At 35.6% G+C, this 22,578-nt stretch overlaps 1 protein-coding gene across 3 annotated transcripts in view; it reads left to right on the forward strand.

The window, feature by feature from the left end:
• The window catches only part of LOC107561336 (inactive rhomboid protein 2), a 70,599-nt gene that overhangs the window by 11,424 nt on the left and 36,597 nt on the right, over window positions 1-22,578 (forward strand). Inside the window, exons 4-7 of one of the 3 annotated variants that reach the window (XM_016245760.1) lie at window positions 2,272-2,275; window positions 11,418-11,557; window positions 13,328-13,461; window positions 17,955-18,138. In XM_016245760.1, the coding sequence (XP_016101246.1) occupies window positions 11,438-11,557; window positions 13,328-13,461; window positions 17,955-18,138 (438 nt within the window). In that variant the 5' untranslated portion in view covers window positions 2,272-2,275; window positions 11,418-11,437. Of the gene's footprint in view, window positions 1-2,271; window positions 2,276-8,309; window positions 8,404-11,417; window positions 11,558-13,327; window positions 13,462-17,954; window positions 18,139-22,578 lie in introns of those variants that run through there. The other 2 variants (XM_016245762.1, XM_016245761.1) reach the window with 2 other exon arrangements.

The following is a 22,578-nucleotide window of genomic DNA, read 5'->3' on the forward strand; positions in this document are numbered from 1 at the left end:
GGCGCCGGAGTGAAGGACATCTGGGAAGATCGCGTCCTGGGTGCACCGGGCCTGTGCAGAGAAACACACGGAGTAGAGGTGGTGGGAGAGTTAGCAGCGCGCTGTATACTTACCTCGGACTTGTGAGCGTCAGCCTGGGGTGTTTCCAGCGTGGCTCTCCGCTCTCTCAGCTGGGTCTGCCTCTCCACCAGGTCACGGATCTGCTTCTCCATGGCCTCCAGCTAGAGCTGCACCGAATGCAGCTCGAGCGTGTCCTCACCTGCACTCAAAGGTAGACACACATCCACCATTAAAGCAAGTAACAGTGAGTAAAACAATGGTAATGTGTGTGTGATTAGAGTATTAGTAATGTAAGCGAGATTAGCGGCAACCACGCTGGCGATGCTAGCGGGTTATTTGCTAATAGCGGAGTCGGGAAGTCAAAAATAGAACTAGTGATAACAAGGCGCTTTGATTGTTTTTGTTGTAGAATACGATAGGGGATATATTCACACGTTATATAAACGAAAATGATGGTGTATAAAATTGATTTTAAGATTTAAAATTAGACAAAGAATTAACTTGACGGAGCTCAAACTCAAACACACGGCAGCAACAAACAGGAGGTGACGTCTGTCTTCACTTAAGTGTTTTGACAACACTTCAAAAGAGAGCTAGTCAAGACAGGAGTGAGCCAAGGCTGTTTGCTCTTTCTGTTTTTATTTCTCCTGGTCATTGACTGGATCATGAAGACTACAACCAGTGGGAAGATGGGATACTGTGGAGTCGTGGAATCAGATGACATGGCACTCCTGTCCCACAGCCACCAACAGATGCAGGATAAGTCTTCACACCTCCTCAAAATTTCATCTCAGGTGGGGCTCTACATCCATAGAGCCAAGACCAAGATCTTGAAGGTCAACACCACCAGCAAAGAACCAGTGAGGCTGGATGGCGAAGCTCTAGAGGAGATGGAGTCCTTCACATACCTCGGCAGTGTGGTGGATAAACACGGTTGGACATATGTGGATGTGAAGACCAGAATCAGCAAGGCCAGAGCAGCATTCATCCAGCTGAAAAATGTCTGGCGCTCCAGGAGATCAGCCGTCACACCAGAATACGTTTGTTTAACTCGAACACCAAGACAGTGCTGCTGTACGGAGCACAAACATGGAGTACTACAAAAGCCACCATGAAAACGATCCTTGCCTTTGTCAACCAGTGTCTCCGCTGGGTCCTTTCAATTCACTAGCCAGAGGTCATCAGTAACACCAATTTGTGGCAGAGGACAGACCAGCATCCTATGAAACAAGAGATCCTGAGAAGTAAGTGGGGATGGCTTGGCCACACCTTGAGAAAATCAATATTCAACATCACAAGACAGTCTCTGATATGGAACCCGTAAGGGAAAAGAAAAAGTGGACAGCCACGGAACACCTGGCACCGAGACCTGGATGCAGAAGTCTGCAGAAGCTGACAGGAATTGGTTGGGGGCTGCTGGTGATAGTCGAACAGAACAGACAACGCTGGAGGGCAGTCGTCGATGGCCTATGCTCCAGGAAGGAGCAGCAGGCCTAAGAAGAAGGCCAAGATCCATGCAGGACTCGTTGATTGAAAGAGTGTGTATATTGCTCACTCCATTTACTGATACTAGTGCTAATAAAAGCGTTGCCTTGTAAGAGAGCACTTTGAAGCTGAAAGTGAAGCTGAGTGTAGCAGCTCAAATGGCAAACAAATCAAAGCTTTAAGACCAAATCCCAAGTGGGGATTGTAGACGGGTGAAAGGGGTTTAACCTAGAGATTAAATGTTATGAAAATTTCACATCACTATTATAGTGACCAAATTAATCATAGTTATAAAAATGATCACGATATTGTTGAATGTGCTGGTAATGTTTAAAAAGTACTCATACAGACAATTAAATCATTTCACAAAGTTTTATGTTTAAAACCAACAAACAAACAAATACAATTAGCAGTACTATGCACTTTTCGTTTGCATAAACATTAAAACAATAACATAAAAAATTATGGCTGACAAAAAAATATTGTCAGTTACATGTTATATACTGTATGTTAAAATAAAGCTTTGACAAAAAAAATTATAAACCTTACATTTTAGCCTCTAAATCAGTTTAGTCAAAATGATAAATTATAAGCATTTTATCTGCTCCATAAATAATTCTACATAGGGTACCTTATTATCTGAAGTGTTGAGATTTTTAGAATTCACACTTTTGTAAGAAGAAAAGATGAGGACGTTGAAGATCTTGATGAAGATCTTTATTACAGCATAGCAGTGACAAAGTACATGTAGTACCTTGGGTTCAACAGAGTCGGAATAAAACCAAAACATCCTAAACTTAACCCTTTTATACAGCTACAGTTTACTGCCATTAATGTAAATAATTTTTGCTTTCACCAACCTAGGGAGGCGAAATAGTGTAGTGATGGGTACTCACGTCACCAATGACGTTATGATATTTGGATCACGTGTCAATTAAGGTGTGGTTATGAGTACATCACATAAGTAAGATTGGTGGAATCTTACTTATGTGATGTACTCATCACATAAGTAAGATTGGTGGAATCTCTAACTTGTATTACCTCTTTCTGTATCATCAACACAATGAAGACACTATAAACACAATACAATAAAATAGATTTTATTAACAAAAGATAGACAAGAGTAATCAACAACTACTAAATGAATACCATAAATGAAATAGGAATAAAGTGCATAAGATGCATAAAATGAAAGTGATTATGTTGGGTGTTGCAATGTCAGAGCTACATTATCTGGAAAGATAAACTGTTGCTACTCTGAAAGAAATACGGTGAAGAACCCTATTATGCATCAAACAAATACGGAAAAGATTATTTGTTATCAACAGCAATCAGCTATATAATATCTAATGTAAATTAGAAAATCATATACTGATTATATACAACAATGCCAAGGTCTCTGGAAGAGGTTTGGATAAGTGATAGTTACGTTCTCTGTTGTCGAGTGAGCAGTCTGGTGGCTGGCCGGAGACTCAGAACAAGGTGTGTCTTTTGGGAAGGTACCTTTATCTCTTTCCAATGAGGAGGAGATTTCAATCTGGCTTTTCTCCATTTCCAGGCTGTGATTGGCTGTTTCCATCAGAATGGGGGGACACGTTGTGGCCCACCCTTCTTTCCTCCTGTGGAACTTATTTGCATAGTCCAAACACACATTTAGAAAAGTGTCACTAAAGCTTTACCAATGCATTATTCACTTACCAAACCACAACCAGAATACCTTTGGCAATGGTACGAACACATTAAGTCCATACATGATGGAAGAAGACTGAACTGTCATGCATGCATTCATTTGTCCATTAACAGTTTGAGTTTGTGTAAGATGTTGCACTACACGTCACTGTCACTGAGAATACTTATTCCTCTGAATAAGTATGAGATGTGTGTGTTGTAGTTTGCATCAGTTTAAGGTTTGAGAACTTAGTTATGAATGGAATGGATGGAACTCTGTGATCTCTCTTTGTTTCACCCACTGCTGCTGCAACCAGAGGTCACTTAAATCATAAGAAAATATTGCATTAATATACAGACCAATTAAGACAGCTGACGTGCTATGATTTCTGACAGGCAGTTCACTCTCCTGTGATGTGACCCTGTTCCCCTCACACACACACCCACACAGAGAGAAAGAAAAACTTGAAATCGCATCATATGACCCCTTTAAAAATAATCAGCTGTGATTTACCAATTAAATGAAAGTGAGAAAATAAACCACTAATGCTGTGTGTACACTGAATGATTACTATAAATAGTTGTATTTACAAGGTAGGCCTTCTTCAACAATATCACAGTGTTATCATGTTACATGCACACATAAACGTTGGTCTACTTTAAAGGCACAATATGTATTTTTTGCCATTAGAGGTCGCGTATTCAAAGTAAACAATTAGAAAAAGGCGTAATTTGATGACGCCGTGACTGAGTGTGGGAGTATTTTAATAAAAAAATCTTACACATTGTGCCTTTAAGTGCTTTTGTGTACTGTTAATATTTTCGTACAGTATGAGTGGCCAATATTAACTGCTATTTATCACTTAAAATAGATGTTACTTAAAAGCTATACGAGAAAAAAAAAATTGCCCATCCATCCCTTTAAAAATTTGCATCTTTAATTCCCAGATGATTACAATGTGTAATTAAAAGGAAAGGTGATTTGGGTGATTGTGAAGTGATTGTGTCAAAATCAAAATTTGTTTATATTTACAAAATAAAATAAAGTTGGCCAGTGAAAACATTGGACATTTTTTCTATGTACTTTAGTCAGTTAAATAAAGGCTACAGAGAATGAACAAATAACAATTTCTTGATTTTATGATATTTCACAAAATGTCCAAACTTTTCTGGAATTGGGGTTGTGGTTAGTAAGGTAGTTTGGGTATAGGGTAGGATTAAGGGATCTAAAATATGGTCATCCATCCAACCACCTTAAACTCTGTAAAGGGTGGGGAGGTCATTTCATTTTCAAGTAATGCCTGTGGGGCTGCAATCTTTGTTCACAAATCAGTGCCTTTGTCTGTATCCAAAGTCAGACCCCAATGGTTACTTTATTATTTCACAGGAAACATAAATAAATAAATGTGCCAATAGTCTGGCATTAGTGAACATTTATGACACAATGAGGACTTTAAAAAAATATATGTATTTAATTTATTTTTGATTTAGTCTCTTGACAGCTTGTTCTCAGTGGTGATTTTAATTGCTGTCATGGTCCCTCACTCGATCATTTGTCTAATAAGCCTTTTTCTCTGTCCATCTGAAGACAACTGTTTATGGAGCAGTATGCAGTCTCTGATGTATTTTTTAATCCTAGTAATAAGCAGTTCACTTGTTATCTCCAGTACTCAACACTTATCAACAAGCTGGGTCATTCCATGTCAAATCAACCAAATGGTCCTTTTATCTTTCCTCCTCTTATTTATTTATTTATTTATTTACTTATTTTATAACCGGACCCCCCACCTCCACCCCACATCTTCCTGAACTCCACTACAGCACTTTTGTTTTGATTACCTTGTTAACATTTCACTTCATTGAAAATGTAGTTCCCTTTGTGTTTAGAGAAGAGATTTCAGATTTTTTTTTCTGAAGAAAGACAAACATATGTAGTACTGAAAGCCAAAGTATGAAATGCCATGAATTAATATTTACGGAGTAACCCACTATTTTGTTGAGGAGGGTCAAAATTACAATTTTCACCTAATATTTGGAGCCAAATTACAGGGGAGTAAAAATGAAGATTAGTAAGATGGCAACATCATTATTTTATTTTGGCACAGAGGTTGGTAGGTCTGTTGACATTAATAATATTTGTTGCATTAAATAGTAAGTATTCATCCATGGCCTTTAATATTTTGGCTTTCTGATTCATTTTTGTATTTCTTTCACCAAAAAAATAAATAAATAATTTTTTTTAGCTGGGGACCTCTGGTTGACATGGAATGACCCAGCTGCTTGCTTCTGTCAGTTTCTGCTCTTATAGCCACATAGTAATTTCCGATCATGCAGCTGTCATAGTAAAATAAAATTGTGAAAAAAAAGAACTGTTTGTGTATGTATGTATGTATATATATATATATATATATACATACAGTATATACAGTGGGGAACAATTATTTGATCCCCTACTGATATTGTAAGTTTGCCCACTTACAAAGAAATGAAGAGTCTATAATTTTTATGGTAGGTTTATTTTAACGGATAGAGAGAATATCAAGCTAAAAAATCCAGAAAAAAAACCACTGTACAAAGGTTATAAATTGATTTGCATTTCAGTGAGTCAAATAAGTATTTGATCCCCAAGCAAAACTTGGTGGAGAAACTCTTGTTGGCAAGCACAGAAGTAAGACGTGTCTTGTAGTTGGTCACCAGGTTTGCACACATCTCAGGAGGGATTTTGTTCCACTCCTCTTTAAAGATTCTCTCTGAATCCTTAAGGTTTCTTGGCAACTCAAAGTTTCAGCTCACTCCACAGATTTTCTATAGAATTAAGGTCTGGAGACTGGCTAGGCCACTCAATGACACTTAATGTGCTTCTTCTTGAGCCACTCCTTTGTTGCCTAAAAATTAATTTGCCAACTCTATGAAACCTACTCCTATAAACCTATATAATATTTTCGGAAATAAATGGCGCAAATAAATAAATGTTCACCTTTTATTGGTATTTAGCCTTCATACAAACAAGAAATGTGAAATCACTGTCAAATAAATCTCAGACTCTCCTTATTGACTGGTAGTGTAGGCTGATTCTTCTTATAGATTGAAACGTGCATTAACCAGGATAACGAGTATGAAACATGCTCCGAGTTGCTTCAGAAAACAAAAAAATAGAGCAACAACAAAAGCATGTTGCTGGAAATGGGTTTATTATTGAAAATGCAAACTGATTGTCTGCCAGCAGGAGGCGCTGTGAGAGCGGTGGAACTAGCGGTTTCTCCAGTAATGGCTGTAAACAAAGCAGCTCCACTCATGAACGGTACTTATCAGATAAAAATGCCATCCAAACTATTCTGAAGACAGTCGGCTCCCTTCAGAGATTCATTCATATAAAACACCCGCGACGCGTTTTGATTTTGAAACGTGCAGTGCTCATGTTTATTCAACGAAGTCAAACGCCACAAATAAATTAATGTATGGGAAACACTGGTAATGTATATCGAAATATCGGAAATGTGTTTAAAAATCATATCACCGTTACTGAAAACAATTATATCGCGATACATATTGATATTGAATTATTGTCCAGCCCTACTGGAAGATCCATCATCCATGACCCATCTTCAGTGTTCTGACTGAGAGAAGGAGGTTCTCATCCAGAATTTTACGGTGCATGGCCCCGTCCATCGGTCCTTCAATGCGGTGAAGTCATCCTGTACCCATAGCAGAGAAACAGCCCCAAAGCATAATGTTTCCACCTCCATGCTTGACTGTAGGAATGGTGTTCTTGGGGTCATAGTCAGCATTTCTCTCCCTCCAAACACAGCAAGTTGAGTTGATGCCAAAGAGTTCAATTTTGTTCTCATGTGACAACAGCACTTTCTCCCAAGCCTTCTCTGAATCATTTAGATGTTCAGACGGGCCTGTACATGTGCCTTCTTGGGCTGGGGGACCTTGCGGGCACTACATGATTTAAATTCATTGCAACGTAGTTTGTTACCAATGGTTTGCTTGGCAACTGTTGTCCCAACTGCCTTAAGATCATTAACAAGCTCCTCCTGTGTAGTTCAGGGCTGATCCCTCACCTTTATCATGACCATGCTTTCCTCATAAGGCGAGATCTTGCATGGAGCACCAGGCAGGGCGATTGATGGTTATTTTGTATTTCTTCCATTCCCGAATATTCACACCAACAGTTGTCTCCTTCTCAAAAAGCTTCTTGCTGATGGTCTTGTAGCCCATTCCAGCCTTGTGCAGGTCTACAATCTTTTCTCTGACATCCTTTGACAGCTCTTTGGTCTTGCACATGGTGGTGGGAGAGGTTTGAATAGAAGGTACACATTCTATGGACTGGTTTCTTTTATACTATAACAAGATGACATTAGGAGTAATTTCTTAAAGTGACAGGACTAATCTGTGTTCCACTTGGGCACGTAACCCAAGTGGAACACGTGGGAGCCAGAATTCTTGCAGGTTGGTAGGGGATCAAATACTTATTTTACTTACTGAAATGCAAGTAAATTTATAACCTTTATATAAATGTTTTTTCTGGATTTTTTCGTAGAATTCTGTCTCTATCCATTAAAATAAACCTACCATAACAATTATAGACCCTTAATTTTTTTGTAAGTGGTCAAACTTACAAAATCAGCAGGGGATCAAATAATTATTTTCCCCACTGTATATATATGTACAGTATATGTGTGTGTGTGTGCGTGTGTATTTTTAATGAGTCACAGACTCTGTCCATCCTATTATGTCAGGAAAATTAACCGAAATGAGCATCCCTAAACCAGGGAAAGCTTGGCGTCCCCTTGTTAATCTTTAGTGACCTCTAGTGGGGGTCGCGACCCTCGGATTGGGAGCTACTGACCTACATCAAACTGAACATAATTGCAACCCTTAAGGTGACAAGCTCTCACTCTGTGCAATTACATTGTTACACTAGTAGGTGGCAGCAAGAGACTGTCTCAGCCCTCAGACTAGAGATGACAGAAGCAACCAATGAGATTTTTTGTGTTAGAACCTTTAGCCCAATTACTACAGTTTGAAAAACTCACAGTAAATACTGCCCAGTATCAAGCAAAGTTAGCAGCAGTCTTACCAAAGTCCCCTCTCGCAGGCGCAGGCATAGATTTTGTTTTGTAAGAAAATATGGCAGAAGGCAGTTTAAAATTTGAGTGATGAGGAAATATTACATGAATTGAGGTAAGAATCAAGCTTTTATGCATTATTATACATTTTAACCAGTTGAAGGAAAATATGCATATTGAGCATTCTAAAAGTTAAAAATAAAATAAAAAAAGCTTCTTTTTTTGTCAAAGCTTTATTTGAATGTAGTAAATGCAGATAACATCCAACCAACCAACCAAAATTTTAGTTTTTTTGTTTTTTTGAAATCTGGCTGTTGTTGTTAATGTTATTGTTTGAATCTTTCTGCAGTTGTTGCATATATAAAAAATGTTGCATGTATCAAAAATATGTATATATTACAAAATTCTTGTTGTCGTTAAAGGGGTCCTATTATGCTCTTTTACAAAGTCCTGATTTTGTTTTGGGGGTGTACTAGAACAGGCTCTCATACTAGGTTGTTCGAAAAACACATTATTTTTCACATATTTTACATTATTACAACACCTCTCTCCCCAGTCTGGCATGAACGGCTCGAATAGTTCCTGTATCAAATGAAGGCCCGCCTTCTGAAATACGAAATGTGCTGTGATTGGTTAGCTGGGCCAGTGTGTGTTGTGATTGGCAGCACTTGGCGCCTGGTCGGGAAATGTCATCCTCCTTACCATAGGAGAGCTGCTGCCAGCTTCAGTGTAAATATTGCGTCAAAAGCAAATCAATTTGAGCGCGATTTAAACCCGGATGATTGTAATCACTCTAAGTTCGTCTGCCTTGGGAAAGCTAGCTAGTCTCCGACATAGTGATAACACTCGTTGCCTTCTCTAGTGCAGCTAGAGTCTCGTCCCATTCGTCGATATTTGTGATATCACAAATCCCGGAAAATATGCGTTGTAGTCCAAACGAGTCATTCGTTGTAGTTTTTGAAAAGTGATTTCTGTTAAATAAAATATCTCCTTTTGAAGTGGACTTTGAGCTTTGTAACTTTGCAGATATTTTTTATGCTCAAACAGCAACATTACAGACTAACTAAAGTTGAAAAATCGCGAAATGCGGCTCGAAAGCAGCGGAGCTTTTATTACGCCAGAGTTGACCGCTTCCGCTCCTTCCGGTCGTGCCTATGTGGGAAAAAAAAGCAGCGCTGTTTTATCATACTAGATACATTTGAAATTTCTGTTATTATGCTACTCTGTGCCTTCGTCACCGGTCTAATAAAACGCACAACATATTAAAGCATCTTTGGTGTTTCCATGTTTTCTACAAAACAAAACCAGAAATCGAGGGGTTATTTGCATTTATTGGCAGGCGACACAATGACACTATGGACACTCCGTGTCACTAGTTAAAATAGCTTATTTCTCTGGATTTAAACATTCTTAGAAACATTTGGGATAATGTAAGTACACAAGTCAGCAAAATATATAACCCCGTTCTAGTGGTTTTTGGATATTTAAAAAAAAAAAGCTTACATATTGTGCCTTTAACAGAAACATAGGAGGTAATTCAGCTGTTATTTTTCATAACAGTAGTGGCTAAAGAAAATGGCAAATAACATACTCTGAGTTTAAAAAAGTATATATTTTTAAGCATAATATTGCCTTTTATGAACATGTAAGGTTAAAAGTCAGCTGTATTTTTATTTTAATAAAAACATTTAGTGCAGTTAAGTTAATAATTAACAATAAAGTTATCTTATCAGTGTACGTTTTTCAAACAGCTAAACTCCTCTTGACATAATTTAATATAGACTTAAGTAGACTTATCCATTCCTAACTGTTCTATAGCTGTGTCTGTGGCCCACTTTTTGTGTTGCCATATGTGACCCTGGACCACAAAACCAGTCTTAAGTCGCTGGGGTATATTTGTAGCAATAGCCAAAAATACATTGTATGGGTCAAAATTATAGATTTTTCTTTTATGCCAAAAATCATTAGAATATTAAGTAAAGATCATGCTCCATGAAGATATTTTGTAAATTTCCTACCATATTTTTTTGCACCCTCAGATTCCAGATTTTCAAATAGTTCTATCTCAGCCAAATATTGTCATATCATAACAAACCATAAATCAATGGAAAGCTTATTTATTCAGTGTCCAGATTATATGGTCACATATATGTAGGTCACAAAAAGCACAGAACATTCTAAATGATCTGGAGCTATTTGGAATTTAAAATCAGCATTTGGAGCATGATGACATGATAATTCAATTCCAAAGCACAATAACAGAACTGACACCATAGCAACAGCATTTTTGTGAACATAAGAACTATAACAGCTAAGTATATGATTGTAGTAAGGTCATGTGTACTATTACACATCAGAAAATGCATGTAAAAACAATGCATGCAAACTATTAACTTTGATACAATACATTTGTAAAAGATTGTAAGAATATTGTATGATGACTTTTGAGAACAGGTTAAACCCTTTGCTCGGAACTAAGCAAAGTGTGAAAAGTTTAACGTTCCAAGGTCAAACCATTTGTGAAAAAGCAGAAATGCAAATAATAAGCTCCAAAAACATTGACTTGCTGTATACTCAAACAGAACTTTTATCTGTCTTCTCATGCTCCGCTTCATGGACCTAGTTGATGCTTACCTTATCTTAGTCAATTTTTATATTGTTATGTATAGTTCTCCTATGTCTTGCTATCAAAGTAGAGGAATGTTTGTTATTGTCATGATTGTTTTGTTGTTGTTGTGAAAAGTCTATTTCAGACAGGCTTTCTACGACACAATACAATGTGATTGTGAGATGTTGTGAAGGGTACATCTAAACTATCTTCAAACACTTACGCAAATATAAGATTTGACTTAATGCTTTCCTCCTATATACTTTTTTTATCTGCCTGGTTTCTTAATGAAGATGACTATGCTTTATTTTTCAGTAATCTCATTAAATAATGTTTATATAGAAATATCATTACAAATGGTGCATATAAGATTTCTTATTTCATTTATCATTAGATTTAAAACATAAATGTCACATCCAATAATAAATATTGTTTTGACTCTAATATATATATATATATATATATATATATATATATATATATATATATATAAATTTATTTATTTATTTATTTTTTAATAGACCTGAAAACCGGATTCAGGATGTCATCTGAGGAAGAAGATGCTTCAAACAGTCACAGTGGTCAATCAAAAAGTAGGCTGAAGAGCAAGAAGCCACCAAGTCTGATGATTGCAATTCCCAAACCCGAGGCTGAAAAAAAGGTATTTAAAAGAGTCCAAAATAAAGGTTTGAGTAAAAAAAAAAAAGCTGATTAACATATCTCACACTAAATGTCATGTTGCTTGTGGCAGATTTGTGCAGTTCACACTGTTATGGGAAAAAAAACACCGATATGAGCAAAAGATTTGGGCCATTTTTGTCTTCAGTTTGAAAAATAAAAACTGAAAATATTTTACTATAATTTCTATTTAATTTTAGTTTTGAAGCAATGCAAGATAATATTAGTTTAAAATGTTTTGTTTTTATTTTTTTCTATGTTATCTTTTGAAATTTTGTTTGCTTTGTTATTGTGAGTATGGAGTGTAGACTGATGTGAAAAATAAACATTTTAGCATTTAACTACAAAATGTGGACAAAAAAGGTTTGATTACTTATATGCTGAACTTTTATCGATAGATATGGATGAATAAACAAAACAGATATTGTGTGGTGGATATTTTTGTTATCAACATATTAATAATGAAATAAGAGCTAAACTCTACAGGACATCTGCCCTCCAGGACCAAGTTTGGACACTCCTGGGTTAGACCAAATATATTCATATTTGATTATCCATATCGGTCAAATAAAAATGTTAGCTGCTGACACTGAACTATCCGTGTATCATTCGTTCATTCGTTTTTTTATTTAATATTGAAATTAGAAAAATTAGAAAACGGCTCCTTTTTCGTTTTTTTCATTTTTTTCCAAAAAAAGAAAAACAAGAATTCCGCTTAATCCTTCGTTTTTCATTCATGGGTGGAAAAATGAATAAACAGCTTGAATATTCGATTTCTACACATGGGCGGAAATTAAACAACCCTTTCTGCTAATTGGTCAGCCGAAAATCAAACCGTGCCATCATCAGTTTTTCCTCAGTTCCGTGCAGCAGAATAATAGTCCTCCACTGCTGCAGGTGTACGAATTCTTAACGCGTTTATTGCAACTACATTTCATCTTTTTCTCATCAAACAACCAGACGAACGAATAGCTCGACACAATCTGTACTGGAGCAGAGCCTACAGGGCTTTTTTTCTGTGTAGATATAAATTCTATGCTTTGCATCATCAGCTGGGCATGGCAGGGTATGATATGATGGCTGTCATAGCCTACCCTGGTCGCCCAGTAAGTTTGTTTAATTAATTAATTACTTCTAAATTAAATATTTTAATTTAGTTCAAATCTTCGGCTGACCAATCAGCAGAAAGGGGTTTAATTCCCGCCCATGTGTAGAAATCGAATATTCAAGCTGTTTAGTCATTTTCCCACCCCTAAACAAAAAACTAAAAAATTAAGCGGAATTCTTGTTTTTCCGTTTTGTTTTATTTTTATTATTATTTATTTATTTATTTTATGAAAAAAAAAAACAGAAAAAGGAGCCGGTTTTCCCATTTTTCTACTTTCAATGTTAAATCAAAAAACTAATGAACAAATGATACACGGATTCTGAGCAGTTAAGAAAGGTAGATTTTCTTCTTTCTGCACTCCAATGGCATGCCCACAGACCATTCATGAACAGTTTATAAGTACATCTTGATTGTTAAATGGCAAGAGTTCATGAAAATGTTCAGTTCTGTTTGACTGGCTGCAAAGGAACTTTAGAATTCAGAACTGCAGACTTATTAGTTCACATGGAATGAATGTTTTAAATAGGTAGGTTAATGACTGTAAGTCTTTAAGAGATATCCAAGAATTTAGTTTGAAGCTGTTTGAGGCTACACAGCTAATATAGTCTAGTGGGTCCTAATTGCATGAGTGTTTGTGATTTATAGTCCCTGCGGCCATCTTTTAAGAAAAGTGAGAGTCTACAGCAGTCAAGTGAAGGATTGTCAGACAGCAGTCCATCTACAAGGGACAGAAGAACAACGTTCAAAAGGCAAACGTCACTCTCTCAGAGCATTCGCAGGTAAACTTGTCTATCACAGGTGAATGAGTGGATAAAAAAATAGATGAATAGATTTATTTTTTTTTAAATATCAATTAGAAATATAAGACCATAAAGAAACTTTAGCATTTTGCATTATACAGTGATCACACAGAACTGGTAAATTGAAATAGATTGATCATTTAAACAAGTTTTAGTTTTATCAAACAGAAGACAAGGACTATTGAATTAAAATAACAAAATGTGCATTAAAGTGAAGATACAAATATAGATTGTTTGTCAGAAATAACAGATTTAGATATGGCAAACCCAGTTAGCACCCATGTAAACAAAAACAAAAATGTTTTGATAGTTAATTTTAGCTCCTATCTGGCAAAAATAATAAACTGATTAGCCTATATAAAAAAATACATGTCTCCTGACCTTAAAGGTGTACTTGGATAAGACCCTTTTAAACAACTACATAGATATTTTTCTGTAGATTTTTAGGGGCCCAAACATTAAGCCTGTTTTGGCAATTATTCTTTTTAATCTGGACCTTAGAGACTTTAAGTGATATAAATGTCGAACTTGGTGGGATGTTCATATATTTCATCCACTACTCAGGTGCCCCCATGCATGTGTCAGACACTAGGTAGCGCTATAATTCATTTAAGGGGAAGTCGTGGCCTAATGGTTAGAGAGTCGGACTCGTAACCCAAAGGTTGTGGGTTCGAGTCTCGTACCGGCAGGGATTGTAGGTGGGGGGAGTGAATGTACAGCGCTCTCTCACACCTTCAATACCACGACTGAGGTGCCCTTGAGCAAGGCACCGAACCCCCAACCCCCGGGCGCCGCAGCTGAAATGGCTGCCCACTGCTTCGGTGTGTGTTCATGGTGTGTGTGTGTTCACTGCTGTGTGTGTGTGTGCACTTTGAATGGGTTAAAATTCAGAGCACTAATTCCAAGTATGGGTAACCATACTTGGCCACATGTCACGTCACTTTTTAATACATTATACAAATAATTTTCTTTTATAAAGACAGAATATTTTTTCCCATTAATTGTTAACTTTTTTTCTTTTGTAATAATAATAACCCTCCACCAATATATAAAAGAAAACACATAAATAGAAACAATAACCAACATAATGAGGTGCTTTTCTCCAAAAAATTACATTTGCATTCATATATTTATCAAGCACTTATAGCCATGCATAATGCCTAAACAAATAATTAAAATAATATAATTCAGCATCAAAAGGAAGAAAATACTACTACTAATAATAATGATAAATACGTAAATAAATAATTAATTAAATGGAAGGAAGGACGGTATAAGAGAAGTAACACAATGTAATACATTTGTTTCACTTAAATTTTTTATGGTTCTGTAATTCTGTGGTGCTAATTACTATTGTATGATTAATTTTCATATCGCATCAATATTTTGGTAAATATTTAGGTCAGGTACATTTTAGAACTTCTATCATTAATTATGAAACATTGGTTTAGAAACAAATAAGTTTTTGAACGATTTTTGCATGTTTTTATTTATTTATTAATTTATTTTTAAAGATACTTTGCTTTTGCAAGTATGATAACTTTCTAGAAGTTTCTGTCACATACTGGATTTTTCTGGAATATTCTAGTGCATAAAAGACAAAAATCATCCAACGTACACTTCTGAAGTTAATATTTAGTATCTTTATTATAATTGGTTTCTTAAAAAAATTTGATTGGTTTTTAGAATTTCTTTTAAACTTTGTTTCCAATCCCCTTCCATTATTTTGCCTAACTCGAGGGTGTCTAAACGCGGTCCTGGAGGGCCCCTGTCCTGCTCCAACTAGCTCCAACTTGCCTCAACACACCTGCCTGGAAGTTTCTAGTATGCTTAGTAAGACCTTGATTAGTTGTCCAGGTGTGTGGAATTGGGGTAGAAGCTAAACGCTACAGGACAGTGGCCTTTCAGGAGCAGGATTGTACACCCCTGGTCTAACTCAACTTCTCATTTAACTTTAATGTTATGTAAATTATGTACTTTGTTAAAGAGCAGGTCATATGGGTTTTTAAAAAATATATTTTTTGCAGTTTGTAACGTAGCTATCCTTCAATGTAAACAGTCTGCAAAGTTGTTAATCAAAAAAGTGCATGATAAATTAAGATATTGTCTCTCAAAAGAAAGAGTCGACTCTGAACCACCTTAATGAGTCTTACCTATATACATCACAAGGTAATACATTTACATAATCCCCACCTGCCCACGAAATACAAACACTCTGACCTGCCCACAAACACTTCCGCTAGTTAGTGTGTTTACATCATGTCGAGAAGACGCCATGTTTTCAGCCTCACTGGGCATTCTAACAGTTCCCACAAGTGCACCTCAAATAAGTAAATAATAATAATGAATGCAATAAAACTGCTGTCACATCACATAAAGTATCACATACAAAGTTTAAACTTACCACTGAGAAACCTCCTGATCAAGTCGTGATTGCGATTGAGTTTCCGGTTGAGCGACTGCATCGGTATCATCCTCGAACTCGAATTAATAAGGTAATATTGATGCCATTTTTGTAACCTTATAACATCTTTGTTTACATGTAACCCTCCAGAGCAAAAAACTTAATTATGGTAATGGTCGTTTCGTTTCCGACACGCATTGTATACGGAAAGACCAATCACAGCAGACTTGGCCAGCTGACCAATCAGAGCAGAGTAGGCTTATGGAAGGGAGGGGTTTACAGACCTTAAAGGGCACCTATTATGCCCCTTTTTACAAGATGTAATATAAGTCTCAGGTGTCCCCAGAATGTGTCTGTGAAGTTTCAGCTCAAAATACCCCACAGATCATTTATTATATCATTTTGAACATGCCTATTTTGCATTTTTGTGCCTGTATCTTTAAATGCAAATGAGCTTCTGCTCCCCGCCCCCTTTACCAGAATAGGGCTGTGAATTTACAGCTCATACCTCAAATACTCTGCCAAAAAAAACATCTGTTTGGTTTTGATACGTTTTAAAGCCATATCAGTTTAAACTTCTGATAGTGTTTTCTGAGTGCACACATCTGAGGCATGTGCACAGAAAGCGGCTGTCACATGTGAGTACTAAAGTAAAGTAAGTGCACATAAGTTACAAAAACACAGTCAGTTATGTTTAAGATTAAGTTTAAGGGGCATTGATATTATAATAAGATCCCCTTCCTGCGTCACTAGGGGAGCGAAATCTGAGTGGCTTGTTTTTTCACATGCTTGCAGAGAAAGGCTTACCTAAACAAAGTTACTGGGTTGTCCTATTTCACGTTTTCTGGGATGTTAGATTCACCGGGAACTGAGGGTGAATTTTTTTTTTTAAATGTCATCTTTTAAATAACTTGGATATCTATAAAATAATAATTATATAAAGTAATAATTCTCTAAATTAGCTAATGCTAGACCCCCTATTTATTTTCTATTTTGTAAGACCTTAAATGTTATTCTTGGTTTCCCTTCATCCCAAATACATTTTCTAAAATAAATGTGAGCCAAAATCATCACAATTAAAAGAACCAAAGACTTAAACTACTTCAGTCTGTGTGCATTGAATTTATTTAATACACAAGTTTCTCAATTTGAGTTGAATTACTGAAATAAACTTTTCCACGACATTCTAATTTATTGAGATGCACCTGTATAACAAATATTCCATGTATACTATACTAGGTGTATATAAACAGGAAGATTTTGAAACCGAAATAAGAATATTGGGAGTATGATAATATTAATTGTACTGATTTTTTCAAACAAAGATAATTTTACAAAGGTCGTATTTTTAAACCATGTCTTATAGTAGTTTTTAAAATATCATAATTACACTTCATAAATTCTCTACATTGTTTGGAATAATTACTCATAAGTACTTTAAGTTTGATGCCATTCAATTTCATATTTCTTTTAAAAACCCTTTTGTAGTTTACCCCCATTTCCTAGATTCTGTCTTGTTAAAATGTAGTTTCTAACCTGACAAATCTCCATATAGATCTATCTCTTCTAATACTGAGGGTAATGAATTTTCTACATATGTTAAAAACAATATTGCATACAATGCAAGTTTATGTTCCTCATCCTCGACTCCAAGACCTTTTATTGAATAATTAAATCGTATACGCTGTGCTAATGGCTCTATATATGAAGTAGGTGACAAGGGATATCTTTATCTTGTACCCTTCATTAATTAAAATTTCTCTGAAAGAACATCGTTGTATGTACATATGTATTTATTTTTTATTTACTAATTAAATAAAGTTTTGATTAAAACCAACTGCTTTGCAAATTTCAAAAATAAAGGGCTGTAGAACCCTGTCAAAAGCTTTTTCAGTATTTAATGTCATTATTAACATTTATTTCTTAATTGTACTTGCATAATCATTAAGATTAAGTGTTTGACCAACATTATCATACAGTAAATGGTTTATCACAAATCCAGTTTGATCTACATTATCATATTGAAGGTGGCGCTATAATAAGTATATTTGTTGTTTTTTTAATACAGGGGTACAGCTCAGTGGTTTGGAGTAGGCAGTGATAGTGAATCCAAGCAGCAGCAATGGCACAGGAAGAGTCTTCGGCACTGCAGTCAGAGATATGGCAAACTGAAGCCTCAGTATTGTGAGCAGAATGAGGCAGCCAGCCTAGATTATGGCCTGGAGTCACCAGTGGCCACCAGAATGCCAAAGGTATGTACACAATATCAGGGCTTAAAGTTCTCCGGCACCGTGCCGGATCTCCGGCGTGCAGCGTTTGGCTGCGGGGAAAAAAAGATAGTCGTCCTACATTTAAAAACACTTGTTGATATCACGTTCGAGTTTGTGAGTTCGACTACCAATGTATGAGAAGAACACAGCTTTCACTCTCAACCAAACTAACATTACTAGCCAATCAGAAATTTTTGCTCTTATAAACACAAGATGCGCATAATAGTATCCAACTGCAGAGTCACAGCTGATGAATGGAAAAGAAGCCTGGGTCTCGAGCGTGACTCATTGAAACAGCTGCAAGGCACAATGGTCAAAGATTTCCATCTAGCGTCATATTTACATAGAAAAGCTATTAAAAAGCAGCAGAGCTTTGTAAAACTGCTCAGAGTAATCATGTCATCTCCATAATAATGATATGATTGCCAGAATGCATTTACCTGTATTTTTGAAAAGGTCCCGTTCACACATGATCTCTTAATGGTAATTTACCAGTAAATTGTACACTGTATGTGTAAAAGGGTCTAAACACTTCCTCTGCATATGCGGTGAGTTTGGGTTGCTTAACATTCATCTGGGAAAACTCACTTGATTTGTAACGTAAATCATTTAAACCTATGCCAACACAGGAGAATACATCAACATATTTCTAAATATGCGATGTATTGTACATCGCGATTTCAAAATAAAAGTTTCTGATTTTGCATGTGGCCAAATATTAAAATTAAATGGATTTAAACGTTGAATCACATGAAACCTCACCAGGCCGTTGGCGCCCTCTGCAGGTATTTGTTATAATATAGGCATATTACATTATGTATTTAACAGTGTTGTTCAATAAAACCATGTAATTGGTTTTGATACTTTATTTGAGGCCAATTATTATTGCCTCATCGTTACTTTATATATAAATATAGTAATATTAAAGCCTGTTTTTCACTTAGTTCTATTTGTAAAAAACATCAGATTACTCACTTGTCAAAATAATCAGTAGATTACTTGATTAGCAAAATAATCATTAGTTAAGCCGTAGATTAGTTAAAACATTTAAAAATACAACTGCATTGTTTTAATTTTTGTGATTAAAAGACAAATATTTTGTCATTTGAAAATTTCTTAAAGTATTAAAACATTGTCTCGTTCTATTGAACCAAGTATCTGCATTTTGTCTCACCTTGTGAGCTAAGTGTATTGTCACACCCCTAGTGCCTATGAGTGTGATAAAGCTCACAATTTTCCAAGTGTATGATATAGCTTTCATTCTTCAGGTAAAAAAAAATCAGTTTGAATAAGGAAAGCGATAACTTTGCCATAGTATCCTTTCAAATGTTAATGTTGCCACAGTCATTGCATTCTTTGTATGTGCTGCACTTTATTTGTACCATTTTGTTTTATTAGTTTATTTATTAGAATTTGAAAGATAATAACAATATTGATTGATAAGTGAGATCAAAATTTTAGTCCTTGAAAACCAAAAAAGTAGTGCAAGTCCTTAAAAGTCCTGGAATTTTATTTTGCAGTATCTGTATGAACCCTGTTTAAGTTACCAATTCTTGGACCATTTTAATGTTTCTGTTGTTGTTAATTGAACTGAACTGTAGTTTTCTGTAGTAAACTGTCTTTGTATATTTCCTATTTTATATTAATTTCCTAGTATTTAATTTACCATTATTTATTTTGAACAAAACAATTTCAGAAATGGAAATGGAATCATAGGAGTCTTCATCCCCACAGCCGATGCAATCCGACGGGACTCGGGCAGAAATCATGTTCATGGATGAGCTAATGATTTATTAACATAGTAGAATGAAGCAGGGTGAGGCTGGAAGTTGTCGAAGTGAAATGAGGCCACTGAACGAGCGTGACGCACGGCTCGAAAGCAGCGAAGCTTTTATTATGCCACAGTCGACCGCTTCCGCTTCTTCCAGTCGTGTGTATGTGGGGAAAAAAAGCAGTGCTGTTTTATCATACTAGATATATTTGAAAGTTCTGTTATAATGCTACTCTGTGCGGTCGTCACCGGTCTATTAAAACGCACAACATATTGAAGCGTCTTTGGTGTTTTCATGTTTCCATGTTTTCTACAAAATGATGTCATTGGCAGGCGACACAATGACACTGTGGACACGCTCCGTGTCACTAGTTAAAATAGCTTATTTCTCTGGATTTAAACATTCTTCGAAACATTTGGGATAATGTAAGTACACAAGTCAGCAAAATATATAACACTGTTCTAGTGGTTTTTAGATATTTTTATAAAAAAACTTACATATTGTGCCTTTAATGTACAGCAAATAGAGAAATAAAACAAATTTACTTGAACAATAGTTAAAATTTCTTCAAATGGCCAATTCCTCTGTACCTCTAATAGACTTCATAAACAATCTTTTAATATTTATCTATATATTAAAAGGGTTGTCCATTAATTAAAACATTTAATCAGATATGCTGATTGGTTATATCAATTATATCAATATATTAATTATAATTAAGGATAATTTAAGAAATATTTGTAACAGATGGTTAAAGCATTGGAGTTCAAATGTTTGTTTTATTTCAATATCCTTGAATATAAGCTTATAACTGGCCTACAGTCCATGGCATATATATATATAATATATATTATTTTTGCAGTTAAGTTTATTTGCCTGAGGCAAAGTCAGGGACTGCTCATACTAAGAATATGTATGACTATTTGAATAAACATTATTGAAGCATTGGAAATACCAAATGATTGCATTTTTTACGCATTCATGTTTTGCTTTACATTTGTACAAAGGCTATGTTGAATTTTTCAAAGATTCCAATTCCTTGATATGAAGTATCTAAATCAGAATGCAAAATTATTTCGTTTCACCTCAGATTTTTCATGAGATTTCTCCATGTCATTTATGGCAGGCTCAGACAAATGTCCACTCAGTAGACATGAACATTATGAATAAAAATGACTTAAAAAGAACTTATAGAATATTCTTATATAATGTATAGTTGCTGGTACACGTCAAGCTTTTCATGTGATCTTGTCACCTCTCATGTGTACAGGTACTTTTTTATATACGGTCATTGTGAACATGCAAGTAATTGCCATGGTAATGAACAACATTATTTTGTAATTGATTGTTGATTTATGATTTGTTGGCAGACTTCTGAGGAATTCTGTTTGTAATAGCACTGCATAAAAAGAGTCGTTCAGAAAAGTATAGTAAACAGTAAACTCCCACTGAACATCCTGTTTGCCAAATATATGTTGAAAATAACATGAAGTGGTACGGTATATTACCAAAGAAGCCCAGAATCCTGTATATGGAAGTATACAGGAATCCATCAGCATTTATGGACTTGCATGGCTGAAATTCTGTTAAATGTAAGGTGTGAAGGCCTTTCATACGTTTATGACTTAAAGTTGGCCCTGGTGTGCCTATTACACAGTTACAGCAAAAAAAACTTTATTATACATAAAACAAAACAAACTTAGCAACTCAAGAAAAATAACCCAAACATTATTTCAAAATGGCATAAAGAGTTTTAAAATTAGATGTAATGTTTACTTTGTTAACAATCAAAAATATTGAATGCAAACTAGTTAACTAGTTAAATTGTGCAGTATTTAAAATAGAGTATTAAACAAATTTTTAAAAAGCTAGTATGCTTTTTGAATCACATAAGCCTAAATCTCAACAATTGAGTAAAGTGGGATTATGACTGATACTCCCTCTTATGTCTGATTTAACTGCACAGTTGAAACACTAAGTACACATCTGCCAGCAATGCACTCCAATGGTAGAAACGCTGGTGCAGAATCAGTCTGAATATTGTGCAAACTCCATAGGTTACCCAAAGAAAACTCTGTCGGGGTCAGGGTGCAACCACATTACCTTTGCTATAGCATACTGAAAAGTACATGCTTTATATTTTACAGTGACTATAAGAAATCTTTTTATAATTCCAGGATGCAGCTCTGCATTTGGGTCTAGAACTGGCAACGCACATAGACCTTTAAGCCCTGCAACCATTAACAGAAAGAATCACTCCAAGATTATTCACTTTAGCATACGTTTTGGTCAAGTAGGTCACCTGGAAGAACCTAACTCTTATATATTATATACATATAGATATATTGTATGGTACATTGATAACAGAATATCCCTGTCAAATTCTTTTGTCACAACTCACAACATCCTGGAATGAGAGCAAAGGCTTAATGCCCACATCCTCTATAAGAAGTGTGAGAAGACTATTGAGTTTGTCAAATTATTCAGTTGATTTTAATAGATATGTCTATATTAGCTTAAACAATGTTTTTGACTGTCTTCTGGGGGTTTCCTATGTTTGGACTAGTCGACAACGCTTCTACAAATCTTACAAATCTTCTGTTTAAACCAGGGACGCGGGAAGTAGGGGTGCTGAGGGGGCTGCAGCAGC

The sequence above is a fragment of the Sinocyclocheilus grahami genome, unplaced genomic scaffold, assembly GCF_001515645.1.
Source record: "Sinocyclocheilus grahami isolate Dianchi unplaced genomic scaffold, SAMN03320097.WGS_v1.1 scaffold767.1, whole genome shotgun sequence".
Taxonomy (NCBI): Eukaryota; Metazoa; Chordata; class Actinopteri; order Cypriniformes; family Cyprinidae; genus Sinocyclocheilus; species Sinocyclocheilus grahami.